We start from the raw sequence: 13,333 nt of genomic DNA, 5'->3' as shown, positions 1-13,333 counted from the left end.
TATGCATGGCTTGTAAGCTGACATCAATAATAAAAAAGGCCAGTTTTGCAGTTTCTTTTCATGCAATTATGCCAAATGAAAATTTTACTCTCACTTTCTGTCGCTTTCTGTGCGGATGGAGTTTGTCCGGTGACTGTCTGTCGATAAATTATTAAACGGCAACACAAGAGGAGAGGAGCTGTGGGATCAAAAGAAAATATTCAGGCCAGTGACGATGGCAATGAAGCAGAGAGTGGATGTGTGTTAGTCCTTGTGAGCGCATGTCACCCAAGCCTGTGCTTCAATTTCAGGTCTGACAGATGTCCGACAGATGTCCAAAGTCTTAGGAAAATGTGATTCTCAAATCAAATTTCCCCCCCCCCAAAACTGCATAAAAGTTGTTAGAACGCAGCTCATACACAAAGTTGTATGTGTGCAGTAATCTCTCCAAGGTTAATCACCATCCAATCTTCAAAAGCAGCCGCAGTATCATGCTCTGCCAGATTGCCGACTTTCAGAACTTCTTAGGGAGTGGAAAGTGGGCCAGCGAATGGAGAGGGGTACAGAGAGGAAGACTGGTGGCTTTGAAAGAGAGACCAGCTGCAGCAAAGGGTCCTCCAAAAAAAAAAAAAAGACCAGTTGTGGCCCCTAAAGTGATACATTTATTAATAGCGCTCATGTGCCACATTTTTTATTCTTCTTTGAAGGGATTTTGCATGGAGTGACAGGGCGACAGAGACAGGGAGGAAGGGAGAGTGGGGGTCTCTCAGATTTTAGCCTGTGGTCAGACAATATTCCCTGTGGGTGGAGTGGGTCCCATTCAGAGCGACCTCAATAGTCCTACACTGAAGTACCTGCTGAATGAGTGAGAAAAGGCCCCATCACAGAATGGAAAAGGGGGAGTTAGCACACAATATGGTGGGCCTCTTTCTATTTTTCTGATGATATTGATTAAAGAACTCAAGAGAGAAAGAGCACCGTACATGAGGCCCACCATTGTGTGGAGATGAGAGGGCTAGGTGCTATGAATGCCCCACCTCCCCACCCCCCAGTCTTCTGAGATCTACACTTGACCTATAGGTGGTGGACATAAAGCCTAATATCGCTGTACTGCATACAGAATTTACTGTCTGGTAGATTTCCAGCTCATTACATTGTGTCCTCACTATAACATGCAGAGGCACAGGTATTTCAACTAATTTTAACTCCACAGACAGAAAGATTCCCTCTAAAACTACGCCCCGGCAGCAAACACAAACTACTGAGCATAACCTAAATGCATCCTAATGTCAGCAAGAATGCCTAGATGGGAAAAGCATGCAGAGAGAGAATAAGAGAGGAGATTTAGCTACAGCTGGTTAACTTCGCTTAGCACAAAGACTAGCCACTTCTTGCTAAGAAACTGTAGAGCACATAACCCTGTAACACCACTAATTGACATTTTGACACTTTGGTTTTCAGATTAAACAAACGAGAGATAATGTGTTAATTACGGAGCCTTAGGTGGATTGTGTTACCCATGGACAGAGCCAGGCTAGCTGTTGACACCTGTCTAAAGTATTTGTGCTAAGCTAAATTAACTGCCTGGCTCCAGCTTGATAGTTAGCCTAACCTACAGACATGAGAGTGTATCAATTTTCTCTTGGCAGGAATAAGAATATTTCCCAAAATGTCAAACTATTCCTTTAAAAAATATTCACAATAAGTGCTTAATGAGTCTACATATTAAGTTAGTTGCTGAATTATGCATAAGAATTTAACTATTTAAAATAAGTTTTAGTATTCCTTTAACTAGGATGAAATTCACATTGTATGCAAAAGGGTGAATGAATTAGTAAAAGTAAAAAGACTGTCAAATTATGTGTATATAATTAAATATATAATTATGTGTATATATATTAAAATAATAAACACTTTGCAGGGTGTGAGCTGTCTAGTGCCTAATGGTAGATATAATGAACTATACGTTTTTCTTTAAAGACCTAACTCAAAAAACATCCATTATTAAACATCACATGCAAAACTTAATTTGTACTTTCAGAATTAGAAACTCTAAATCCATTAAGATCCTGAAGAGATGTTCACCACATTTGACAGCAAACTTAGCAGACATACTACATTAAACTATATATAATGTTCAAAACATATAGCTAAACCTATATATGAGTAACTCCAAGTAGCATGATATCGAAAATGATATAATATATAAAAATTATGATGATGAAACAAGGGTATACCGTGCATAAAAATTATTTTTTTTTTTACATCTTTGTAAAAGATGGTACACTTTGGTACAGTTTTTGTTTTTTAGGTGCCAGCAAGCACACTAAATATTTGCATAAAACCATGAAGTGGATGAGAAGCCATGTAAACATGTTCATTTAGAGGCAGTCTAAGCACCTGAATGAACAAGCGATAGGCGCACAAAGACAGTGTAACCTCTAAGATGTTGTCTGCAGCCTTCTCCCCTTATACAGATGTTATCAGACCAGCCAGGGAATGGTTAATGTATTTAACTTTTACATCACCTCCTTTTTCCATAACGCTGCACTTGACAACACATACACACTCTCTTTTTTTTCTCTCTCTCTCTCTCTCTTTCTCTTTCTCTCTCTCTTCCTCTCTCTCTCCTCATCACCACCCCCATTCAGCGACCTCACCGCCAGCCCCCACACACTCACCCACTCGCTCCCTCACTCTCAGATTGCACATACAGATACACAAACACACATAATCACACATGAGCCCATTTGAATTGCAAGTGAGCTCTGTTCACTACCAGAGGAAGTAAACAGAAGGAACAAGTGCAAAGAACAGGAGGGGGAGGTAAAGGGTAACAGAGAGAAAACAAGAAGAGGAGAGGGGACATAGGCTTCACTGACTGGATGACATTCAGACAGTGTTTAGCAGGACAAGCCTCCACGTGTGAAGGACTGAGAGACAGAGAGAAAGAGTGAGGAGAGTGCCAGGGGAGCCTTGAACCACACCAGGGCACAGCGAAGCTGGGACAGCCCTGAAGGGACACCTGAGCCCTGAAGAGACACCTCCTGAAGTAGGGAGTGAGCAGCACCTCATGGGAGACGGTGTCAGTGGAACGCCCGACAACAACCTGCTGTCGCTCCTCCTCTCCTCGCGACTGACTCTCATCCCCTTCTCCTCCTCCTCCATCCTCGCTCCCTCTATCATTTGATCCCACTCCTCACTCCCTGCGCAGGAGAGGGAGAGCGTGCACTGACAGAGAAGGTAAGGGAGATGCATGCATGCATGTTGTCCTTGCAGAGCGTGTGTGTGTGTGTGTGTGTGTGTGTGTGTGTGTGTGAGTTAGTGCATCAGCATCTCATATTTCAACTGTGTCAGTCAGCAACTTGTTTCTTTGGATCAGTTCTTGTGTGTGTGTGTGTGTGTGTGTGTGTGTGTGTGTGTGTGTGTGTGTGTGTGTGTGTGCATCCCTGGAGGGGTTATAAAAAAGCTGAGACAGATGCAGGGCACTTTTCATTTGTTTCAGGATCGTTTTTATCTTGACAGCATCATATTTTGGCATGTCTGAAGGTTGTGCTCATCTGCTACGAGTGTATTTTATTGCTCACTGCGCCTGTATTTTCTTTCTGACTACCAATAATTCTCTTGTCATTTGAAAAGAAAAGTATGACTGCGGAGCGGGGCAGTTACCACAGAGAAAGTGCAGACATAAAGTATGTATCAAGAAAGGGCAGGATGCTGTACAAAAGTGTGTGAGAGGGAAATACACATGTACAAGACAAGTACAGTAAGAGATGCAGGCAAGAAAGGACAATTAAAGTAAGAAAGACAGGAGAAGAGATAATATATTCAAAGCTGCATGCAGCGAGGTAGAAAATCAGCCATAAAATCCTATCAAGTTCCACAGTTCTCACATGTTACCCCACCATCATCCCGTCAACTCCCACCATGAACCACAGGCCAGTTCTTTGCCCACAGTAGTTTCGGGGGACAACGGATCCTGCAGGGACCACCCCATGCCATTTAATCTGTCCCTGCCCACAGATAACAGAAGGCAGATGGTCCTGCCAGAGCTCAGGGAGATAGAAGATAGCGAATACAATGTGAGCACACAGCACTCAACCTGTCCCTCTGAAACTGAGCCTGCATCAACTTCTTAAAAAGGGGCCAAATGAGGTAAAAAGCAAACGGAAAAAGAAGGGACAAGAGAGAAAGAAAAAGTCAAAATACACCAAGGTTGAAGTATCTTTAATTAAAACCCAAACAGTATCCAGAATAAATGCAGTCAGTTTGCAGTCTGGGATAAAAATAATGGAAAGAGGAAACTCATCTACAAGAGAAAAAAAAGAGCTGAGCGGAGAGTGAGCGGACCATCAAAGTCATGAGCTCCTGTGTTTAAAGGGGAGTGTGTATTTATTTATAGAGGGCGGTAGTTAAGTTCACCAGGCTCCCTCTCTCTGTAAGACCCAGCCTTTTTGCCTTATGAAAATTCAATTGGCCATAATTTGCTGAGGAGCCGTATGCATATTTTATTAGCGGGTACGTTTTGAAGAAACAAGCCCGACAAGCTTTTTTTGTGTCTTCATCTTTATCAGAACTGAATGAGGGGGGGAGTGTGCGAAGGGCTGTGATGTTGGGCAGCCGTCTGGTCATATGTGACACATTAGAACCCATTTGTCATGGGGGCTAAAGTAAACAACAATCAGCTTCATTTGTGTCTGGCTAAAACACTGAAACAAATTCATTGCAACCTTGTTGCACGGCAATAATGTTTTTTCCCCTCCTCTGATTCTAACACTTTTTTCACAGTTGCACTTTCTCTTCTTTTACTCCCTCCGTCTCCTTGCCTCTAATTACTCCAGTATCCAACATCCTCCTCTTCTTGGTCTCCATTTTCACAGCCCTCCCTCCCTCCCTCCCTCCCTCTCTCCCTCCCTCTCTCCCTCCCTCCCATTTCAATCTGCCTCTCTCCCACAGCATGTCTCTCAGTTAAAGCTTTATGGGTCGTTCACTCCCCTCTTTCTTTGCAAGGATAATGAGCAGGCGCCTCTGTGCGACTTTGTAGCTGTGTGACGGTTTGTGAGTTTGGATCTTGGAGCATCCCGGAGCCCGAAAGACTCAGATGTACCTTCTGTAGCCGCCTTCATGGTTCCACTGTGATTGTCATCTGATCTATAAGGCGCAGCATTGACATAATACACCTTGTTAGAGAAAGGTGGGAGTGTGTATGTGAAGACTGTGTGACTTTGAACAAATGTGTTTTCTCTGTCGGGTGCAAGAAGAACATCGAGACCTGTAATCATCCTATCCACTATCACTAAATCACAATCCCACATGTATAAATGGACACAGAAAAAAAAAAGGAGACAGAAAATACTAATAGGGCGTGAAAGAAATAAAATAAAAGACAGAAAGAAAAAGCTGATAGAAACATCTGATACAAGTTCCTCTTGTCAGATATTTATGTGTGCTGATTGGATTTGACTGCATCAGAGCACCTCCAGGTGTTGTTTGTGTGCCTCTTTCAGGTGTTGTTTGTGTGCCTCTTTCCACATCAGCATGGCGTCACTTTCTCCTGATAAAATGGCCGCAAATGCCCGTGATGAAAGATATTTGGAGAACAGACCCATTTGAACTCCCCGACTAAAAATAGAGATGTAAATGTAAAGGCATCGACTTCAGAGTGATATTAGCAACCCACTTCACACTTTGAAAAGTAGTGAGATGGGTGATTTTTTATAGTGAGTGTCAAGCTGTGCTACACACACACACACACACACACATCCCAGAGTATTATAGCATAGCAATTTCTTCCCCCTGCATGAATAATTCTGTCTGAATAGGATGGGATGTTTCTTCATATCAGTGAATCATCAGCCACTACAGCTCTTTGGCGTCTGTGTGAATGGTACAGTAGAAATTTAACTAAGTGGATTTGAGTACACTACTGTGTGTGTGTGTGTGTATGTCTGTGTTGATGGGCTCTGATTGATGTTCTTGACCTTTCCACCGTGTGTTTTCAGAGCCGGGGCGATATCCAAGACGTGGCGACTGAGGAAAGTCAAAGAGTGAAAGAGACAGAGAGCAAGAACCAGCGATGGCACTCAAGTCCCTGTCCTGGCGTCTCTGTGCAGCCTTGGCACTGTTTTGTGGCTATTCATGGCCTCATGCACACTCAGCCCTGGCACCTGAGAATGAGGTGCCACTTCGCCCAACTACTTGGTTAGCAGAAGAAAAGATCACCCCCATAACTCTCCCTAAAGGAAGAACTCGCAGGTAGGGCAACAGATGTGATAGGAGAAAGGTGTGAAATAACATTTATGTGGTCTAGTTGTTGGTTGCCATCAAGGCTGCAACTGTTGAAAATTTGAAATGTTAAAGGTTTGCAAGTATTGCTGGGTCGCTTGTGAGCATCAGAGTAAAAAGGTCATATTTCCCTCAGACATGTAGAGGGGTAGAAGTATAAAGTAGCAGAAAATGCTAGAGTAAAGTACAAGTACCCTAAAACTGTACTTTGCGAAAAGTAGCTGAGCAGAGAGGTAGAAATAAGATAAATGCCCATCCAGCTTCAACAAGTGGTGGTAGTATGAATGAAAGAAAAGAAAGAGAACAAATCTGGAACAATGAGACCATATCTTGTATGAAAATTATACTGTAGCAATATAACTAACAATATTATATAAAATTCAGATTAAAATGCATTCAAATGAACACAGTTGGAACATGACGGGTGGAATTGATAAAGGAGTACTTGAGCTCATCTGATCTGGGGGTGTATGACAGGAAAAAATAGGTTGGGAACCACTCCAGGGTACAATGAGTCAGAAAGTAGTTTTTTTTTTTTTTACAAACAGCCCCAAATCCAACAATATTTAATCCACAACAATAGAAAACAATATAAGAAGCTGGAGTCAACTATTATATATGTAATTAATGATGAATGATTATCAAAACTGAACTTTAAATGTATTGTCAAACAATAAAATAGATCATTTAAAATTAAATGTTCATCTTTGTACATAAATGTACCACACATCTTGACAAAACGTTTGTCCAGCAAAGAGACCTGAAATTAAGACATCAGTGTCAAGAAGAAGACAGGTTTATAATGCAAGCAAGACTGAAATAAAGTGTATCTTCCCAACTGAATATTCTTGAAACAATTTGTTCTGCTTTTGAAACAAGTTTAAGCTGAAAGCAAATACATTTTCTTTTTAACTCAACACAACACTAAATGGCTCCTTAACAGTAAGAGTATATCTCCTTAAGATTTTTCCTCATTTTCAGTTCATTGAAGACCCATGAATAAATCTTGAGGCCTGCTCATCAGATTTGCCCTTGTTTCCACTTCAATAACAAGTCACCAGCCATCCCTCAACCACCTTTTTGGAGACAGTGGCTGATTCCAGCACCACTGTAGAGACAGCGGGAGGAAGTGGAGCGCATTTGGCCTGAACCTTACACAACAGTGCCAGTGTTTGCTTTCTGAAACTGGGAGCCGAAAATTGCGAAATGCATCTCCCTGTGTGCCACAGTCTGTCCACCAGTGCAGTCATGCAGAACCGCACAGCAAATAATGGAGAGAAAACACTGATTCAGAAATGAATCACTCTAATAAATAAGCTGCATACCGCCCTTGAGAATGATAGTGTCGCACATCTGTTTGGAAACAACCGCCATCTGCGCAGAATCATGAATAATGATGTTTGTAAGGAAGGAGAACAAATGTTTATTAACGCATTTGCTTAATTTTCATGGATGGTAACTAGCTGTGAAGAAATGCCAGTCAGGTTCAAAAGACAGATGTCTTCTATCTGCCTGCTTCTTTGTGGAGGTGAACAGTTTAACATTGACTCATGAGTAACAGTGATTATTTGAATTAAATTAAGACCAGACCACCACAGCGTGAATGATAAATGTCCTTTAACTGCCAGTGAACTTCAATCAATAAATGTCAATCTGTAAAACATCTGATCACAATAAGGGACATGACAGTTTCTATGCTAGGCACGATCCCAGGCAGTCTCAGCAAACAGCCAGATATCCATCTGAAACTGTCAGTGCTGCCTTATCATGTGATTCTCAGGTCACCTCTCCTGATCTGCTATCAAATGACAGATCAGCATGCAGGCAAATGGGAAGACAATGATTGGCAGACTGGCTGCAAAAGTTGAGATGTTAGAACTTTAAGAAAGAAAATTATAACCAGCCCACCGTATCGGCAAATCATCCAACAAAATGAAAGAATGTGGCACACTATGCATTGTTAGATATCTTCTCATCCATCACATTGCAGCTGAATAGAAGCAGGGTGTTATCTTTTTGACATTTCCTGTGATGAATCGAACAACTTCTTGCGGTTATCTTTTGGTGTTTCCTCCGCAGGCTATACTTCATGCTAAAGAAGGAGACTGCAGCGATGTCTGTGACCGTCAGCCCCTGCGACCTCCCCATCGAGTGGAGCTTGGCGGCCAGAACCCGGAAGGACAAACCCCACAAGAGCCTGCAGTGTGAGTGAACAGTAAGACCACAACCTGCACCTTCAGACAAAGACTTTACCCTGAAGATGAAGGCTAAGCCAAGAAGATCAATTAGATATTATCATCACTACCTAACAGATGGGATTTAAGTAGAGGGCAAAAACTCAAATCTTATTTAACTTTGTAGTTGTAGAGGAGAGTTTACTCTCTGGAACAGCTTTATAACCAGGATTTGTAGTAAGGATGATCAAACTATTAAAAAGTCATATAAGGAATAAATCTCTGAAATGCCAGGTACATAGTTTTTGCATTGTTTGTCTGTCTTTTGATGTTTGCAGCCTGAAGGTCATAGCTTTAATATACCACTGGTGTTATATCATGTTTATAGACCAATAGACTGATTCCTATCGACCAATCGTATCACAGCTGTGGCCTGTTTTTGAAAAGCGATTATCTCCAAATTTCTTTGTCACAAATTCTCAGATAAGAGTGATATTATTTTTATTGTCCATCTTCTTATCAGCACATTGTACCTGCTTGTTTAATTTGAAAGCACAGAAAATGCTTTTTTTTTTTTTTTTCTAAAAGCCAGCCACTGTCTCTGACAAGGACAGAGACAGTGAGTGTGATCATATCTGGTTGTCACATTGTCATAAATTTTATATGAGGCTTTGGATTTTAACTCATAAAACTCGCACACGCATCAACCGAAAAGAGGTGCCAACTCTTGATTCAAACATTGAATAAGCAATAAAATAAAACTGCGCTCTTAGTCTGCAATATTTTGTGCTTTGCAAACCAAATAAAACTAATAAACTCAGAAGGGAAAAAAAACAAACCATAGAGCAGCAAAATTACAAAATGTCTTAAAACAAAAGTCACATTTCCAAACTAAAAAGGGGCAGATTTCTAGAAAAGAAAATATGCCTTGGAGTGTTCCATGAGCACTTTTCCAGGTTAACCAAACAAGCTTCTCACATGGTAAAATAACATTATGAAGTTATAAAATGACCCATGAATCATTCAGATCCTAAACTCATGGGTCCCCATCGCCAGCCTGAATTATTCACTTTGATTCTGAAACATTTGGTCTCATTTGAGGAGCGATTTCTCATCTCTAGGAGCAATGAACAGTGAAGACGTGTGGTGGCAGGTTTTTTTGTGTGTTTATTTGTCAGTTACGTTACTGAAGTGAAGAGGGTGTACTTCAGAATGACAGCACTTTAGGTATGAATGAAAATACTTAAAACCACTTTTGAAGTGGCAGTTGACATTGCATTTATTCATTTGTTCATTTATTCTTGTGATTTGGATTTTCTCTATATCAAGCAGGTTCTGTGCGCTCAGTTGTTTATTGTTTTATTCAATTTGCAGTGCTTATGTGTCCTCCAACCCCCGAAACCCTTTTGAAGTGAAGTTCAGTGTGTACGCATACCAGGAAAAAGCGTAATAATATTTTTCCTTGTTAAAGATTTTGCTCATTGATTATCTTCCTTCAATGTTGTGCTGATAAAAAAAGAGTATTCTTCTAATGAAGAATGAAGTCATTATGGTCTGCTCAGTTACGGTGGCTGTTGCTGCTCATTAAATTGCAATACTTTTTTATTTCTAAACTGTTGTTGCTTCTGCTGGAAACATACTAAATATGACCTCCCATGCTCCTCGGGGTTCCTAGGAAAGGCTATCCAAACACAAGGAAATAAAGGAATATTTTGACAGATTGGCAAATATGCTCATTTGCTTGCTTTCTTGATGAAAGTTAGATGAAAAAATCTATACCATCTTCATGTCTGTATGCTAAATATGGGGCTGCAGCCAGGAGACAATTAGGTTGGCTCAGCATAAAGACTGGAAGCAGGGGGAAACAGCTAGCCTGGTTGTATGCAAAATTTAAAATAGCTATAAAAATGCTCATGGTCTACTGTCTCATTTGTTTAATCTGCAGATCTGTAAGTTTATGTATGGGAAGTTACATGCTGTAATTTTTTCTCTAGACTTAACCTCATGGTGAAGATAAGACTTAAGCTAACAGAACAGAGAAACTTCCCCCCCTTTATCAGATGAATGTGAAAACAGCTGTCAAACTCTGCACACACAATACAATCAATAAAAAAATCAGAATGAGACTTTTATTTATTATAGCAATTATTTATTTATCAGTATGTTCTCAATTTTTGTCTTTCCTCATAGGGAGCACCAAAAAGAGTATGCCCGAGGTGTGGTGGCGAGGTTCTGGGACTGATGAGAAAATGCACAGCTTCACAGGCAGTGCGGTGGACACCTACAGGGGTCCTTCCTATCCCCATGCTTCCATCTACATCCTGAAGCTGCGCTCCAAACAGCAGAACACCAGAGCTACTGTGTACCTCCATGAAGGCCTGGGTCCCTCTGGCACCTTCCCCCTGCTCCCAGCCGACCCTCGAGTTCACACATTAGGTGTAGGCATGACCAGTGTCACCCTCAGCTGGGCGCCCAGTGCCTCCATAACCAGCCTCCCACACACACAGAAGAGTTATGATTACTGTGTCCTCGTCAACACGCAGCAAAACTACCCCAGCCTGTGTGCTGCACGAGAGAGCATGAGGAGAGAGAAAGATCAGAAACAAGAAAACAAGGAGAGGAGGAGGAGAGTGACGGTGTGGCCGATTTTGAAAGAGTGGTGGTGGCAGCAGTGGGACTCTTACGCTGAACCCCAGAGTCCACCTTCTTCTTCTTCCCTCTCTGATGAGTATGCTGATCTGCAGTGTGTGTGCCAGGGTACGGAGAATGTTTGCACCGTCTCTGAGCTCCTGCCTGACACCCAGTACTATCTAGACGTCTTTGTGAACGACAAGCTGAACGGGACCAGCATGGCGTACGAGGGGACATTTGCTCGAACACACGAGGAGGCTCGGGCGGTGATCACCACGCTAAGAGAAGGGGAGCTGAGGTGGGTGACCTTCCAAGACAGAGGCTCCAGCTCAGAGCAGTTCTTCAGTTTCCGTCCTCGGGGCTTGCAGCAGAGTGGCCTCCTCACGTTGCAGAGCTGCGGTGGAGGTGAAAAGGTCAAGGTCACTGTGTCCAGTAAAGGTCAAGTTTTGACCTCACAGGCTGTGGGGGGAGATTTAGCGCACATTTGGCTCCAGGGAAGTCCTTCCTATCTCATTCACTTGGAGAGAGAAGAAACTACCATGGGTCGGACCGCTGCTGCTACAGACCCAGCTCTACCAGGTGGTCTGATGGCTTCAGTCAAAATGCAAACCTCCTCCGCCTACCACCGCAGAGGGGTCCCATCCCTGCCCTCAACCTTGCAGATTAAATCCTTCAACCGGTTGCGTGGTTGCAACAGTGTCACCCTGGCCTGGATGGGCACAGAGGAACGAAGCCTGTACTGTGTGTACCGCAGAAACCTGGGAGGCCGTGAAGCAGAGGTAGGACGAGTATCAGCTCTAACCGCGCCCTGTCTGGGTCCAGAGTCCCGGTCTGACACCGAGAGGGTTCTCTGCAAGTACTTCCAGGAGCTGAATCCTCGACGGGCCGTCACTACAGCTGTGATCGGGGGCCTGGAGCCAGGGATGGCTTATGTGTTTGATGTCTATCTAATGAGACGCTGGGGGATCCCTATCAAGTACGCCAGCAAGATGGTGAAGACCAGAAAGGAATGCTGAGCTGCTGCCCCCTACAGGAGGTTTTTAGACTGTCCCAGTTTAGGGAACAATGCATCAGCCATGGACATGCTGTAAAGACTGACCATGAGAACGTAGCCATTTGACTGTTGTGGAGAGACTGTTACCATAACATGGAAATATTCCCCCTGGAGGAGCAATGGTTATAGTCAAACACCACTTGCACTATCCATGTGAGTGGATGGAAAGCATATGAGAAGGATCTGAACACCAGCAAAAGTTCATAACATTTAAAATACAACTCTCGTGCTTTTTGTCATTTTGTTTTTCATTGTTGATCATGATAATGATGTGCCAGTTGTCCAAGTACTTATTTTGTGTCTGAGTACAAAGGACAAATGAGGTTTGTGATGACAGAAAGTCAATACATAAACAACAACAGAGACTGTGCCAAATATGCAACAGAAACAGATGGGGAAATAATTGGATAACATCTGAGACAGGGGGTTTACAGTGTATATTTCCAGTGCTGCATATTGTACAGGCTTATAAACCTGTACAAATCTACAGATGCTTAGTTCAAAGTCAGTGTGTATCTTTGTGTTCTGCTTTCGCATGAAGCAGTGAAAAATACTTAGTGACTTGCCTCATTGTCTTTGATGTGTTCTTGTGCTGCTTCAAACGCACCAATAAATACTAGGGTATCTGTACGTTCTTGACTGAGTGATGCATGTATGTAAACTGGAACATCAAATTAGATTTTCTTGCCACCAAGTTGTTTTCAGATAGCTTACACTTTTACTGTAATAGATGAGATGAGATGCAGCTCAGTGCTATACAAATCTGTGACATTTAATTTTAGGGAACTTGTTTATTTTGGTAACTAGATGAGGCTGCATTGGAAAGACTCTGGTTTAAATATTACAGGGAAACTAAAATATTGAATAACTGTGTCTTAAAGTGGCCCTGCCTTGTGAGGGTTATTTCTGAAAGACAAATCCTTCCCTTGGCTGTCAAGTTACTTATTCTAATTGCGTATCTATATGTGCCGAGTAGAAGGATGAATAAGACCTCAAACATCATAACACTGTATTGGCTGTATAAATATGATACTGTAACCTTAATGTACTGTTAAATATAAGTTTAGTTAATCATAGATTTAGTATTTATGTTACAACAATGTAGGCTTAAAATTTAAAATGGAAACAGGGTAAAGGTTAAATAAACGTAATAATTTATCTATTATTAATCAGAACTGATTGTAGATTTATGACAGGCTTTGTTGAGCTT

At 42.0% G+C, this 13,333-nt stretch overlaps 1 protein-coding gene across 1 annotated transcript; it reads left to right on the top strand.

Moving 5' to 3' along the window:
* Positions 1–6,055: 6,055 nt before the first annotated feature.
* Positions 6,056–12,624, top strand: ndnfl (neuron-derived neurotrophic factor, like). Its single transcript, XM_046071127.1, has 3 exons — positions 6,056–6,234; positions 8,344–8,468; positions 10,629–12,624. The coding sequence occupies exons 1-3, from the start codon at positions 6,056–6,058 to the stop codon at positions 12,083–12,085; spliced, it is 1,761 nt and encodes a 586-aa protein (XP_045927083.1). The 3' UTR covers positions 12,086–12,624.
* Positions 12,625–13,333: the final 709 nt, after the last annotated feature.

Source organism: Micropterus dolomieu, linkage group LG15 (assembly GCF_021292245.1).
Source record: "Micropterus dolomieu isolate WLL.071019.BEF.003 ecotype Adirondacks linkage group LG15, ASM2129224v1, whole genome shotgun sequence".
NCBI lineage: Eukaryota > Metazoa > Chordata > Actinopteri > Centrarchiformes > Centrarchidae > Micropterus > Micropterus dolomieu.
The sequence above is the reverse complement of the archived record's forward strand: the minus strand, read 5'-3'. Positions and strand labels throughout refer to the sequence as shown.